This window comes from Choloepus didactylus, chromosome 9, assembly GCF_015220235.1.
Source record: "Choloepus didactylus isolate mChoDid1 chromosome 9, mChoDid1.pri, whole genome shotgun sequence".
Taxonomy (NCBI): domain Eukaryota; kingdom Metazoa; phylum Chordata; class Mammalia; order Pilosa; family Megalonychidae; genus Choloepus; species Choloepus didactylus.
The window spans coordinates 98422342-98438100 of record NC_051315.1 but is presented as its reverse complement, the minus strand read 5'-3'; the positions used below and the strand labels follow the sequence as shown (position 1 = coordinate 98438100).

The following is a 15759-nucleotide window of genomic DNA, read 5'->3' as shown; positions in this document are numbered from 1 at the left end:
GGATCTCCAAACAAACTTACACTACATTTTCCAAGAATGGGTTAATTCAGAAAAAGAAAAAGTGAATTCCTGACCTGGACGGAACTGTCCAAAAACTTCTAGGGATCAAAACATGTTTGCCTCTCAAAGAGGGGGCCACGAAGATGACCCAGTGGCAAATGACAGTCAGATGAGGGAATACCTCAAGTGCATTAATGATGCTACTAACCGCTGCCCAGACTTCAACCTTCAAGTCCTTTCTCTGTCAGTAGGAGACATTAAACTGGTATTATTCTTCTGCTCTATCCTTTAAAAAAAGAATACCTCATCTCTATTTCTTCAAGTCTTTCCAAACTGGACCTTTAGGGAATATATTCTGAAAACACTTTACCAATGAACCTGGATTGGAATTCTGGTCAACTCAGAATTGTCCCACACAGAATCAGCTCATTTTCGTCATTGCTTTAATGAACAGTGGAGTGAGGTGAAAAATAATCAGAGTATAGTTGTTTTAATTTGCTAAAGCTGATGAAATGCAACATACCAGAAATGGACTGGCTTGTAAGTGTCCAGTTCTGAGGCTGCAAAAATATATAAATCAAGGCATCAATAGGAAAATACTTTCTTCCTGAATAAAGGCTGCTGATGATCCGGGACTCCTCAGTCATATGGGAAGGCACATGATGGCATCTCCTGGTCTTTCCCTTCTCTTCTGGGCTTCATTACTTTCACCCTTTGGCTGCTCAATCTTTCTTTCTGAGCTTCTGTGTGTTTCTCTTTGCTTCTGGGTCTCTTAGCTTCTGTGTAACTTTCTCTCTGTCTTCATTTCTTAGAAGGGAGTCCAGTAAGAGGATTAAGACCCACCTGGAACACACCTCCACTGAAATAACCTAATCAAAAGGTCCCAACCACAATAGATCTACACCCTCAAAAATGGATTAACTTTAAGAACATGATCTTTTCTGGGGTATCTGCAGCTTCAAACCATGGCAAGACTCCTCAGAATCATCTAGTCCATGGTCTCTCTCCCACCTTACTCTCCCCCCAGGTCCTGCCCCAACTGTTATTTGCATTTATGCCTCCTTGCATATAAGTTGGCATTTGGACTCCTTGTCTTTTTACACCTAGAAGATAGGAACTGGCTTTTCCCTTGCAGAATGTGGACTTTACATTCAACAGCAGGGGAGGAGAGCCATTTGGTAGACAGCCTGGGCTCCAGTCACTGTGGTCCTCCAGACTTTCATTTTGCCACTTGGATGCTCTGTGGCTTAATGTCTGATGGCTCCATAGGATGGCTCAAAACTCCAAATCCACCGTGCTGCCTGGGCATTCACAATTCTACCAGGTACATCCAGGACAAGTAGAGGCCTGCCTCCGAGCTCTCCGGGGGAATGCTCCCCTTTCCACTGTTTGGCACTCTGTGCTTTGTTGGCAACTGGCACAGCTGCACCACCTCCGGCGGCTGCTTATCAGGTAAAGTTTACTGGGTAACCACTGCACCCAATGAATGTGGGCATGCGACCAGTCCCCCAGGGCAGTCTGCATAGAATCTAGTCGCTCACGGTTTTGCCTTGCATAGTACTTTGCCTGCCTGAGGCCATCCCAGTTTGGGGAGACAGACTAAAAGACACTCTTCAAAACCGGACTGGCGCCCGTCATTCCTTCTTTCAGGATTTGTTTGAACCCAGACCTGTCCCCCACAGCCAATTTACACCTCTTATCTGATCATCTAGTCCAGACAGAAGGTAGAATTGACCACGTCTGCCCGTGTCCATGGCAATGGTGTTAAAATCCAAGCACAGATCAAAGCTCCGCCGGAGGGGAGGGGGGTGGCGGCAGTGGTTATAGGGTTGGGGCTCTTTTGGCCCCGAGCGGTGTATCCAGGAGGGAGGGGGAAAGGTTAGGACTGTGAGCTGCCGCCGCTTCAAGGAACCCATCGCCAGGGGCTGAATGATTTCCTGAGAAAACCCAGTCTCCCGCGGACTACGATTAACTGCAGCAAAGGGGTGTTTGGTGGCCAGGCGCTCACGCGGAATGGCTAGCGCCAGGGGGCCCCCTCTCTGATTTAAACCGAAAGGAACAGAGGCGGAGGGAAGTAGCCGAGCAGCCAGCGCACGCCAATAAACCGGGGCGCCGATCCGCTCGCCTTGTAAGAAGAAATTCAACCTGAGCCGCAGAAGCTGCAGCACGGAAGGGTTGGATCCCCTAAACTTGATTCCCACCTCCCACACGATTTCCAGAGGGAAGACCGGCCCACTCCCACCCCCACCCCCAGCACTCCCCGCCCATCTGACGTTTAGCTCGGCTGGTACCCCTCACCCAGCGGCCGGACGCCTGGGTCCTGGTGGGCAAGACTGCGGCGCAGTTAGCCCGAGGCGAAGGGTGGGACAGCCGTTTAATCACAGCTCGCCTCGTCTCGGTTAACTTGTGTTGATATTAAAAAGAAATCAATCGGGAAAATGAAGCATTGGCCGTGAATATTTCTTTTTCTCACTTGGAAAAGCAGAGCGCAAGGCGGCGGGGGAGGGGAGGCGGGAACTTGCGGGCAACTGCAGAGGCTTCTCCTGGGGAGAGCGCGGCAGCCGCGACTTAACTTTCTGGCTTTGGGCAGAATGAAGGAAATGCCGCAAGCTCCCTGCGGGTATCCTAGTCAGGAAGAGGAGGAGGAGGGGACGAAGAGTTGGAGGCGGCCAACTTCGCCGAGGCTTGAGCCTTGGTTTTGCTTTCGCTGGGAATATTTTTGCCTAATAGAATGTTTATGGATCGCTCGGCTCTGTTTCTGCTGCGTAGTCCAAACAAATCGATGCGGCGTTAGAGACGGCGCTGGGGGATGGGACGAGCTGGGGTAGGACTGGGTGGAGGGGTGGGGGGAGCGGCCCACGTCTCTACCACGTAGACACCCGCGCGCCGCGTGCTCTTCACCTGTTTGGGCATCCGAGAGGGCACTCCGCGCGCACCGTTTCTAGAGGCAGTGAAAGTTACGCGCAACCCAGAAGCTCAAACTGGCTCTTTCTCGCCTCTCCCATCCTCCCCTCCCGAGTTTCACCCGGACTTCCCACCACCCAGCTCGGTCACGCCCGGGTCCCTGGTCCTGCAGCCCCGGGCCCCCAGAGCCGGCTCTCTAGACGCTGCAAAAGGCTTTTGGCGCAGAGAGGAGCGCGAGGGACGGGAGGGGGCGCTCCGAACGGGACCCACCCAGCAGCCCCAGGGCCGGGTCGGGGGAATACAAGCGGTGGCGCTATCTGGCGAAGTCGCGTGGCAGGGACACGGGGAGCCGGGTACGCCGTGCCCACGCGGCCTCCCAGCGGCCGCCAGCCCATTTACTCAATTGCTTCCCCGCGCGCACCTTCCGCCCTCCCTTTCCCCGGACTCTCCTTCTCGGAATCGGTTCCCGCGGGCGGCGGCGGAGGTTGAGCCGGGTCCCCTCCCGGCAGGCGCGCACTGGGTGAGTCAGAGGTCTCTCCGGCCTCGCCCTTTGCCACTCGCTGCCAGCTCCCCGAGTGCCCGGCGAACGCCCGGCTCGAAGACCGAGAGTTCGCCGCTTGCGATCGCCTTTTCAGGGCCTGGAGAATAATATCCACCCAAGCTGGGTCCTAGCTCCCCAGTCTACCCCGACGCCCGCGGCTTCGTGATGGGTGACCTCTCCAAGCCCTGTGCCTCTGGGCTTCTCTGAAAATGACGCAGCGCGGCCCGAGGTTGGGTTGGGAGGGGGCTCTGCAGTGAGCGCGGGAGGCAGGTGGCTGAGCGGGGGTGGGTTCGAGCGGGTGTCGCGCACACACCTACACACACTCCACGCAACGCTTGGGGACAGATGTGCGTAAACATCTGGGATGGGAGATGGCCCCTGTGTCATCAGGATCTTTCCTGCGCCGCAAAGCACATGAAACCTGAAGTTGTATGTACGTGTGTGCCGGTGTAATGCGCTGGGGTGTGTGCCGGTGTGCGCGCACTCGCGCGCCCGGGCCTATCGGAGTCCATGCCTGAATACATAATGTACAGTGGGCACCTTCACTACGTGCTCTCGCGCGGACACACATACAGATCCAGTCCCACAAACAGACGTAATTTATGCAACATCCAGGCCTGTGGGAGGTAATTTAACCTCGCTTCAAGCTCAGAATTAAAATTAAGGCAAAAGGGAATGGGAGGCACTGGAAACCTCCCCAACTAGGTCCTGCGTCCATCCTTTGATAAGGTTTGCAGCTGCCCTGAAGAAACCAGTTATGGTAGAGAAGGAGCCGCAAGTGCAGGAAATTGGGTGGTAGGAGCATTCTTGAACCTTTCTTCCCCTCAGATACACCCCAAGCTTAAAGTGGGGTTTGTGAGTGTATGTGGCTCCGGGGGCAGGGGGAGGAGGGACCGACAGTGAGAACCAGAGTAAGCACAGCTAAAGGGGACTTCAGTCAAACCAGGCACCAATCTCCTACAGGATCCACTAGCTGATATGTCGGGAGGCTGGCCAGGCGGCTGCATGGTGTGAGCCCTGCCACTGAGGACATCGCCTTCGAAGTGCCCTGGGGTAAGGACACTTCAGGAAGGTTTTTTCCTCCTCTCTTCTTTTCCCTGTTTTCTCCATAGCTGGTTTCCCCATCCCCAGTCACCTGTAGCAGCTGAGAAAAGTTTTGTCAGATTCCAGACACTGTTCTCAGAGGAGAGAGAGGCTCACTCTGAAGAGCGGTCCCAGGAAGGAAGCACAAGCCCCATTGCATTCCCTGAAGCCAGAGATCCCTTGTCAGGTAGGCTGCCCCTTGCCACTCCCCACAAACGCTGGCCCCGGCCTGTTCCTGGGCCTTGGTGCTTATCTCCGCAGTCTGTCCACACACCCTTTTTGGCAGTGGTTGAGAACAAATTCCACTCAAAAGTTTCTAAACACTTCACAAGAATGAGAGACCTTAGAGGGCCACACAGTTTGTTTCATTTAATAATATTTTTTTAAAGAGCATGTGATTTACTTTCCCGGAAAACACATGGATGCGAGAAGAGCAGGGATGAACAACTGCCTTGGTTGCCAGAGGCGCCGGCCCCAAAGCCCCTCTTAGCCAGAAGCCAACTTGCTGTATCAACCCAAGCCCTGTGATTTGGAGGCTTATCAACCCATTCTCCAAAGAAACCACAGCATTTGAAAACCCAAACTAGACTCTTGTCTTTCCCAAGCCCTTCAGTTAACATTGCTCAATGTAGCTAAGCAGAGGGAATGCAAATGATTTATATTTCCCTGGCTAGGTTGAGGAAACTCGAGGGAGATGTGTTCTGCTTCAAGACGGGGGAAAAAATTCCCCAAAAACTGCAATGCAAAGGCTTTGTAGTATTTTTAAACCTTTGATTCAGTCCATATGTGACATCTGAACACCGCCAAATTCTGTCTATGTTTCAAAACACACATACGCACATACACACACACTCCTAGCAGGAGAGAAAAGTTGGGTTTTTTTTTAACAGCAGTGGTGGTGTAGGGAGGGCCGCCGGGATCTGTCTTTAAATTATTGAGCGATCCTCCCATGCTCTCCCGCGGGTAGCCCCCCTGCATTAGCGGTGGCTTTTAATGGGAAAAAACATGTTGAAATGGATAAAAAATAACTTTCAGGGACTTACCTGGTTGGCCTCTCACTTGGTGTCCTGAAAAGTAGAGAGCTAAGAAAATCCAGGTGAGAGGAGACATATCCATTTTGGAGAAGGAGGCTTTCTCCAGAGCTGAATGTGTAGCTTTCTTGTGTATTTGTAAGTCTTTGTGTTTTTCTCTTTCTCTTGTTTCCTTCCTTACAATGTCTTCTGTAAAGGTTTCCTAATGGTCAGTGTTTCCCTCCTGGTTCTCGGCGGCCCGTCTTCACCTTTATTCTCCCTGGAATCCCCACCTCACCAGGAGGAGGGTAGCTCCTGAAATCAGCAAAGAGGGAGCAAGCCGGGAAGAGCGGACGGGTTTTCTCTCTTAAAAACAAAACGCATCTATGTTCTCTCCAGTTCCTCAAAGTGTCTTTTCCTTTATCCTACAACATCAGGAATATTTCCCGAAAGCCAAGCGTAAAAAATAAGAATAATAAAAATAAAAGCCCAGACTTGCCTAGGGCATCACACGGCCCCCAGGCAGCTGTGTGATCTCAAAGGCGTAAAGTGACACACATCTCCCGGCACCCAGGACTGACACGCGGGCGGAGGCACGGACCGACGGCCGGCCCGAGTGGGAGGCGGCTGCCCGGCAGCTCTTGCCCTCGCCGGGTTTCCCTAGCGGCAGCCTCCCCCAGCTGCTACACCCGCTTGGCCAGCCTCACGAGGGGAGGCTGAGGAAGGAAGCCGCTGCGGCGGCGGTGGCGGCGGCTGGGATCGCCTCGGAGTGAGCGAGCCCCTTTCCGAGTTCGCTCGCGCCCGCCCTCACCTCCACCTCGCCCAGCGCCTCGCCGAGTGTCTGCGCGTCTGAGGATGGGCTGGGGGCGGGCTGCGGGCTGGTGCCTCGCTCGCGTTCTCTGCCTTCTCTCCGGATCCCCCCGCCTGCCTTTTCAGGCCGAGCAGCATGTGGATGTCAGAGCCGCGGCAGAGCTATCCGATTACGCGCCGGCTCAAGGCCCGCCCCTTCTGTGTTCCTGATTAAAGCGGCAGCCGCGGAGACGCGCGGCGCACAGCCGAGCGCCGCGGCACCCAGCTCGGGCGGGGCGGCAGCGACTGCGGCTTTTCCGGACGCCGCCAGATCAAAGTTAAGCAGCTCGCACCTAGACGCCCCTCTCCCACCCCTCACCTTCCACCCCCCAGCCCTGCACACCTCTGCGCCTCTCTGCGCCTGGCCGCGCCGCGCCTCCCATGCGTAACGCCACGGGGAAAGAGTGCCTTCGGGCACCTCCGGGGCTCTCTGCCCTCGGCCACCTCGCCCCTGCCCCGAGGGAGGCTCCGTGGGAAGCGGGAAAAGTCCTTGCTCTCCCTAAATTACGCGACTCCAATGCCGCTCACGCAGAACCCAACACAATGCTGCGTGCCATGGCGTTACAAGAGGAGTTGTTGGGTGGCTTACAGGGTTCGGGGTAGGGAGCCAGGCTGCAGTTCAGCCATGCGTTCGCACAGGCAGCAGTGCGTGGCGGCGACACCCACTGTCAGCCCCGGCTGAATAAAACCCCAAACACTCCCTCCGTTTACTACACAGATCCTTTGTTGTGTCCCAAACATGCTCTTCTCCTGATGAGGATTTAGCCATGTGCACCTAATTTGTAACTATCCGAAGAAAAAGAGGAAAGACTTTATTCAGCAAGGAATTTCTTCAGGTAATTAAATTGGATTCTCCCAAATCCCCCCACTCCCCACCCGCCACAAAAAGAAGTACAGGTACATGACGGCATCTCCCCGAAATGCTACCGTAGCAGCTACTGTTCACATTTCCCCCCTTGCAAATGTGGTCACAACGCCAAGAGAAAGAAAACAGCATTATGCCAACTATTTTTAAATGGAGGCGTGAAAAGTGTTTAGAGGGAGCTGCTAGCTAACAGTTGGGGAAACACTTGTATCTCTGTTTCTGAGGATGGCTTTATGAATTTCAAACTGTCTTGCTTAGCTAGGCACCTATTAATACAATATCATAAAGACTAACGGGAATAGTCTAAATAATACCCCGCATATGCCTTTTCTGCCACTCTGAAAATTCGGAAAAATAAAGTTTGGGTGACAAGAAACTCACATATCTAACTATCCCATTTTCGTCTCTGCTTGTACTGGTGGATTCTTCTGGGTGGTTTCAACTCCTTATCTGGACTTGCCATTAGCTTTGTTTATCACTTTGAGTGTTTGAAAAATCTGTAACTCCCACTTAACTGTTATTTACACTGAGATAACCAAAACAAAATTGAATCAGAAGTGATTTGCAAATAGTTGAGCCAAGCCAAGGAGGATTTTACAGTGCCATGTATATCCGAGGCCTCCATATCACACTGTTAATCTTAGATGCCTGGTTTGAAAGGGCATAAAACAGGCTCAGTGAATTCTTCTAGGGAACACATCCTCCAGCAGGCCTAAAGGCTACTTGGCCACCTTTTGTCTCCTCCCCTCCCCTTTCCTACTCCCCCCTGCCCTTCCCGCTCTTTCTTTTCTTTTTTAAGGCTTGAGAGCACATCCACATTATTAAAAACTCCAAATTTACATCTTTTCTGTTTAAAGTTTGATTATAAAAAATGACACCCCCCCCGAATATTTAATGAAGTAAATAGGCAGTTTAGATTTTGACATGTAAGCAGAGATTCCTGTTGTCTTTGCCAAGATACTAGTCTAAGGACAAACAACACTATCTGCATTGATAGTCCCTGATGAAGAGGGTCACTTAGTATCCCCTTCTGCCACCACTCACCAGGCATGCCAGACCTTTCCAGCAAGTGCCCTTACCTGGGGCAGTCCTGTTTCTGAGAACTCGATAGCTGGGATTTAGGTGAAGATATGCGGGAGGGGAGATGCGAGAAAAAGTAAACCTAAGCCCATTGGGGAACCGTAAGAATAAAAATTCTGGACTTCTGATCTTGGGGTCTCAGCGTTAAGGGTCCCCATCAGGCTCCTTCCAGGCCCCTTGGTCTGGTGGGAAGCTGATTACCAGCATTATGGATTTTAATTTTTCAGAGATGTCCTAAAGGGGGTGTTAGCTTACTTCCTGCGACTCCTCTGATGCACAACTTCTCAGCAGTACACTTCATTGAAGTTCTGATTTTCTGCAGTAGGGTGGGGACTGAGTCCTTAGTTGGAACCCTGGGGACTCCAAGAGGACAGAGCATTTTTAATCCTCTAGGGGGCAGCACTCAATAAATAATGGTGACACCACCTAAGGTTACACTTCTAGTGGTATTTGCACTTCCAGAAGCTCGAAGTGCTTTGACCAGGGAAGATCCAGTGTGAGACCATATCTCCCCCAACCCACTCTGAACAAGACCCTGTGGACCCAGGAATGGCTTAGAATTGCTTTAACCCAGGACTCCCAAGGACTCTTGGGAACTAAACACAAATCCCCTATGTGCTCAATGGAAAACGAACCTTCGGGCAAATTCTCCAGGATGAGGTCTCCAGGATGACCTGCCAGCCGTGTTCGCGTCTAGACTGGAATCTCAGGGGTTTGACTGCAATTGGTTCAGTTTCAACCAGAGGTACAGTGGTGAGGAGGCAGGCACCTGCACTTTTCAGCCTTTCGTGAGTCCACATCCATGACCTATAGGGAACTTTACTACTGAAAGGCCAGTAGCACCATCAGAAACAAAGGGCCAATTAACATAACACCAAAGTGGCTACAAAGCAGCTAACTAGTGAAGTTGAGATTCCTGGCATCATATTGACTCACCTAGGACATTTAATATTATTAGCCTTAATTGTGAAATAATAATAGATAATCTCATCCTACATTCCATTCTTTTGACAGGAAGGATGTGGGGAACATAAAACAGATTACAAATGAGGCTAAAAGAAAGCTGTTAACTAGCCACACCTCAGTGGAAAATTGGGCCTTTCCCAGCTAAACAGTCCCAAACTTCAGGATATGTCAGAATCATGTTGGGCAAGTGTTCAAAATCCAGATCTCTCAGCCCCATCCTTTTGCAGATGGGATTCCTTAGGCCTGGGGTGGAGAGTGTCTGGAAATCTGTAGTTTTAACATGTTTTAGGTGACTGATGCTTATGCTTAACAAGCCAGTGGCTGGGAAACTGTTTGCACACAGCCTTTGATGCATACTCATCTGTTGAAGGAGACCTGGAAAAGTATTCCTTCACCTTTTCAGATAGGGAGTAGATGTTTCTAGAAAAGGACACCAAGAACAAGTCCCTTAAAGTGCCAGAGTGGTGGGATTCCCAACTTTACCTGTGACCCTCAGCAGCAAGCAGAAAGACTATTTGAAAACACCAAGAAGCCTCAGCTCACAAGGGGCGGGAGTGGGGTTTGCAGAAAAATGGTCAAAGTGCCACTTGATGGAGTTTATGGAGCTGGATCCAGCCCTTTCACCACCAATCCACTCAACCATTGGTTGTTACTAGAGGTTTGTTTCAGTTATGGTTCTCCATCTGTGTTCATTATACTGTACTTATTAAATGGTCATGGATGCATGACTGTGCAGGAGGTATGCAAACAAGTAAGACATTTGGGTCTTGCCTCCTAGGAATGGGTGATCTAAAAGCTCCAGATATTTCATGCTTCCACAAAGGTTCAAAAGATGCCACCTGTCACATGGTACTTCTCTTTATCTGAGCCCTAATGTTGACAAGCTCTCACCCTGAGAGGGGGGCATGAGGCATAATTGCATTTTAATCTGTAATTTACTACACTGCCCTAGTTAATGTTCAGCGGCATCTGTCTCAGGCAAAGCTTCAGTTAAGATGTAACATGTCCTCATTTTTTATTCTCTCTTTTGTTTGAAGCTGAAGTTCAGGTTTCCGGTCTATAGGGTTTTTTTTTCTTTCCTCCACTCACCCTTTAAACAACTAACTTTTTTCCTTTTTTCAACAGACTTGTGTTTGCCTAGTAGTCTCTATTTAAATATTCCTGTTAGTGGGAAATCCTTAAAGATTTCCAGAAAATATTGAAATCACCTTTACTCCAAAGTATCTTACCTTTCTTGCAGACACTAGATCTGGTGGGAGGGACCCTTACGAATGAAAAGAAGAAAAAAGAGCAAATTTGCAAAATCTATTCAAACATCCTTGGAATCCTTAGCAGAGGAAACAAAAGAGGTCATATATCTTCCTATATGCTGTCTGTCTTAAGGGTGAGGTGAACATCCTTCTGCTATGCTAATTTTGAGGCATTAATGCTTCAGAGAGGACTGGTCTCCCCTTCCCTTGAGAGCGGCACCCTCCAATAGAACTTTCTACGGTGAGGAGATGTCTGTGCTTTTCACACAACTACTGGATACTTGAAATGTGGCTAGTGTGACTGAGAATTGAATTTTAACTTTTATTAATTTAAATTTAAGTTGCCACATACGCTTAATGGCTACTATATTGGACAACTCAGCTTTAGATAATTAAAGAACCAGAGCCTGAGATTTCCCATAAAAGCTCATAGATATTCACACCTTTGTAACTCTCTGAGGCTACCATGCTTTTTCTCCAAGTAGGGAACACCAGCAGCAGAAGCTCTGACTGCCAAGATGTCATTTGAAAATATTTGCTGTTTACTTGGCTAAGGAAGAGAACAGCTAGCTCAAAGGATGGTCCATCTGTCCTGTGTTATTTCTGTGCTCTCTTGGATGCCTTCCCCAGAGCAATTGCTGGGAACCCCGGCCTTCACGGTGCTCCCCAGGCTCCTGGTCTCCGTTCCAGCCCTCAGTGGAGATCACCCGAGACAGACAAGTTGGGGCAACAGAAAACTGGAGGTCAGGGCAGATGGACCTTAGGCCTCTGCTGCCCTTAATAGAACCTGTATTCTTGAAAAGTCTTTTAAGTAATTTGGGATCAGTTTCCTCACCTGTAGCATGAAGGGGTTGGTTTCAAGGATTTCTACTCTTTTCCAGTTTCGAATTTGGGCTAGAGCCCTTTCCTGACCCCATCCTCACTCATAAATTTAAAACTGGGTTTAGTCCTAATTCCACAGGCTACCCAAAGTAATTGAAATTAATAATCATTTATCCCCCTCAAGAAGATGTTAATGGATGGATGGGACTTTACTGGATATTCCATATTTTTTGTGTTGGGTACCTTTTCTCAAAGGTTGAGTAATAGTTAACATTTTAGGCATCTTGACAGGGCTTTCAGAGGAGATATTTTTGGACAAAGCCTTTTCCAAGCCCCTCAAAAAATTACAGACTCCACTTGGCAATAATAAACAAAGGCCAAGCATTGATTTATAACTTCACAGCATTTATAGTTGTAGGGCTATGATCTGGATTTTTTTTTTTTTTTTAACCATTCAGGAAAATCTTACTTCGAGCTGAAAACTCCCTTCTTTTAGTAAAGTCATGGACTAATTTTCTTGGAAACTTGAATCTTTCATCTGTGAGTGCATATTGCTTTTTCGTTTGCATGAATACATACCCTATCAAACCCCCACAGATTTGTAAGAATTTTTTTTTGTTTTTGCTATTGCTGTTTTCAAATTTGTATCCTGTGACTTATGGTGCCTTAATTAGACATCTACATGTCAGGTGATTGTTACATTATGATGGCAATAGCTGTTAATTTGAGCATGAAAGTCGTGATGGAAAGGCAAGAGTCAGGGAGCTGACCTTTTGCTACTGAGGAAACTCCAGGGTAGGTTAATTCACACCCACCATAATCATTAGTTCCCGGTCTCCTCCTTCATATTTATTTCTTCGCAGTTTACTGAGCTGCCAATCAACCCTTAGCATCTGGAGGAGCATGTTGATGGGAAGGGGGCTTGGAATTGTGCGTACTGCCTGCAGGAACCAGGGAATCAGTTGTAAGGCATGGTCCTTTGCAGTCTCCAGATTTAGATTCTATTTATTTTCTAACTTGGAAAAAGGGAATAATTAATATAAATATAAATATATATATAATTAAGATTCAAACTTATTTCAATTAAAAATTAAGCCTCCCTTGTACCCCTGCCCTGTTTTGCAGTTGACCTCCCCATTGATACAGGCTTAGGTATCTTTCCAGAGATACTGAGACTATATTGCAAGTTAAAGGTAAAAACATATTTCGTGTTTTTCTCTAGTTTTCTTTCCCCAGTTCTCCCTCCCTCCCTCTCTCCTCTAGCCCAGAGCAGTAATGATCTTGACAACCATTAGGGGGCAGCTGTGACCAAAAAAGAAAACAACCCGCGAAAATGAACTAAAATCCAAAAGGAAGAGAGGCAGAAGGAAATGAAATGAATGCTAAGGAGAGATCAGCAAGAGAGAAAAATGACAAAGAAAGAAGAAGTAAGTAAATGGCAAGCATGACAAAATAAAAGGAAGTGGAGAATGAGGTTGTAAATATTAAAAAGCTAAAGGAAATGTGTGTGTGGAGTCGGGTGGGGGTGGAGGTGCAATTTGCAAAGGCCAGGGATTATATGGATTGTGTGTGTGTGTGTGTGTGTTTAAAGCAAACTTGTAGAGCCTGAATTGGCTCAATATTAGCAAAAGTGGGAGGTTATCTTCTTCCAAACCAAAGGGCATTTATTGTGCTGGACTTTACATTCTTAGGACCTGTTTGAAAATGAAGGTTCAGAGCACTCTCTGTACATTTGGGCTCAGGATTTAGGGGTTGGGGGTGGGGAGGAGCAACCCATTTCTTACATTTGCAGAATGCTTAGGAATGCTCTCAGCTCTAATTTCAGCAAGGCAATGAAATTAGGCTGAATATAAAGGTGCAATTCTATTTCTCAATGCAGCAAAGCTCAGAAATGAGGAAACAGGTTTCTTTTGAAGCTGATGCCATAATCAAAGTGCTTTCAGGTGTACGCCAGGCAAACCTCCCCTGGTTTCAGCAGGTTAACTTCATTAAAGCTCCTAGCTACTGCTTTAATGTTTTCTAGCCTTTCCCCCCGGGTACATTAGGCAGAAACAAGCTCTTGTGGGAGTTTTGTACCCTGATGTTTTGCATTGTGAATGGAATTCAGGGGCAGCGTTTATGCTGGGATAATATGAAATGGAAGACTATTTCTAAAGCACAATAAATATGATCACTTTAGTTAATGTCTTCCTTTTTCTTTCTATTCCAAACATCCCCTCTTCAACTTTAAACACATGACAGAAACTTCAGGAAACAGTAGTCAGATGAAATAAAGGACTGCTGGGTATCCTGTATTTTTATTTGCTGAATCTGATTTAAAAGACAGCATACTTTCAGGCTGCCCCAAATTCTATACCCAATGTCACTAATCAAAATCGAGTGAAAACTATTTTAGAACCAAAGCCACTGCCTCTCAATCATAAATCACAGTTGTTAGACTCATATCTTTACTGAAGACCCAGGATGGCCAAGGGACATCTTGGGTGTGCTGGGGCCATTAAAGAAAAAGCCTGTGGTGTCCTTGTCTTAAGGAGCCCCTAAATCCTTTGCCAGATGAAGCTGGGGCTTTCTCAAGTGGGCACTGGGGTTTTGATGAATTGGAGTAGGTTGTAATATGAGCCGTTTCAAACAGTGGTCATTTTGCAGAATGTGGTTTTCCCTGAAGCCTAAAGTCAGGTGCTCCCTCCAGTCCTATTTCTCCCTCTTACTCCCTTTTGCTTTGACATAGATTCCTGGAGTTTTAGTCTCTAAGTAGTTAAAAATTCATACGGGAAACTTGGCCAAACAAAACCTCTGTGACCAGAAGCAATTTGCTTCCCTTTAAATGAGTCGTCTCAAGTTTAAATACAAACTTGCTTGCCTTCTTGTCTGCTTACTAGAATCTGGCAAGGACCTAGGAGGTGGAAACTTTTCCCATTTGTTCTCTCATTTCATCATAAATTAGAAGAAAAAATTGTAATTTTTGACCTTTCAACACATCTGGAAGTTTGTTTTCCTCTCGCTATATCTGACTAATGGTATTATCACAATAGTGTGGCTTCTGCAACACTGAGCATGCGTATCCCTTAGAAAACGGAAAGGGTACTGTTTGGAAGAGAGCAGTATTCTGAGGCAAGTTAGTCTAAAAACATTAACAATTAGGTTAACAATAAGACCTCACTTCAGATGGAAATCATGGCCCTGAATCGGTGTCAGAGGCCCTATTTCTGATTCCAGCTTTTGTGTTGACACTGTGTGTGCCTTATGTCAACGCTTGAATCTCTGTGATTCTGTTTCCTCACTCATCAAAGGCAATGTTGTTATTCTGCTGCAATAGCCCTATTAAACTATTCAGGTGACTCTACAACTTGATATAAATCAGGGTCCAGTTTAGAGCCCTGTCATAGATTAAAATAAATATTTATTGAACATATACTATCTGCCAAGCTCTACACGGGCATTGTAACAGTCAGCATATCAGTGAAGACGGCTGTTCTCTGGGCTTTTCTCCCTAGTGGGGGAGACAGATAATACTTGGGACAACAATGAGCAGGATCATTTCAGATGTGATAATGGGTTCTAAGAAGCAAATAAAATAAGATAATGTGATAGAAACCACTAACCTAGCAGAGAGGAATTCTGGTTTAGCCCTTCCACTAACCAAGGCTCTAATATCAACAAATAACCCAGCTCAGGCTCAATCTCCCACCTTTTTAAGATAAAGGGTTGTGTTACATCAGTCTTTCAAAATTCAGGTTGAGATGCATTAGTGGGTTGTGAAATCAATTTAGAAGGGTTTGATCAGCATTTGTTTTAGAAAAAAATGCAATGGATTGAAATAAAATAATAGGAGTATATATTTTTTCATGAAATATTTCCGTTTATATGCATACATATATATACATATGTATATATTACATATACACACATAAATGTACTAGGTCTCATGTAAAACCTGTTTCCTTCTATGAGTTGCAGTGGATTAGATGACCTCTAGAATACTCTAAACTTTCAAATTCGATTACATTTTTATGGTAAGGGACCCAAGGAAGCACAGAATGTGGGTTTTCCCTGAAGCCTCAAGTCAGGTGCTTCCTCCAGTCCTATTTCTCTCTCTTACTCCCTTTTTCTTTGACGTGGACTCCTGGAGTTTTAGTCTCTAAGAAGTTAAAAATTCATACTGGAAACTTAGCCAAACAAAACCTCTGTGGCCAGAAGCAATTGGCTTCACTTTAAACGAATCGCCTGAAGTTTAAATACAAACTTGCTTGCCTTCTTGTCTCCTTGCTAGAATTTGGCAAGAACCTAGGAGGTGAAATAAGCAGTAGGATTTCTCCTCAGAAAATTGCAGTGTTTAACTCAGTTTCAGGCACATAATAGGTACTTGATAAATATTTTCTGAATTAATGG

The 15759-nt window shown here is 47.2% G+C and overlaps 1 protein-coding gene and 1 long non-coding RNA gene across 4 annotated transcripts in view; one reads left to right on the top strand and one right to left on the bottom strand.

Annotated features, from left to right (window-relative positions):
• The window catches only part of NRP2 (neuropilin 2), a 119445-nt gene extending 112941 nt beyond the window's left edge, over nt 1-6504 (bottom strand). For all 3 annotated transcript variants that reach the window (XM_037849786.1, XM_037849788.1, XM_037849789.1), the window contains exon 1: nt 5572-6504. In XM_037849786.1, coding sequence (XP_037705714.1) covers nt 5572-5644 — 73 coding nt within the window. In that variant the 5' untranslated portion in view covers nt 5645-6504. The remainder of the gene's footprint in view (nt 1-5571) is intronic.
• Nucleotides 3287-6614, top strand: LOC119544360. Its single transcript, XR_005218819.1, has 3 exons — nt 3287-3424; nt 4409-4498; nt 4609-6614. It is a non-coding gene; the product is annotated as an uncharacterized LOC119544360 (long non-coding RNA).
• The last annotated feature ends 9145 nt before the right edge of the window (nt 6615-15759 follow it).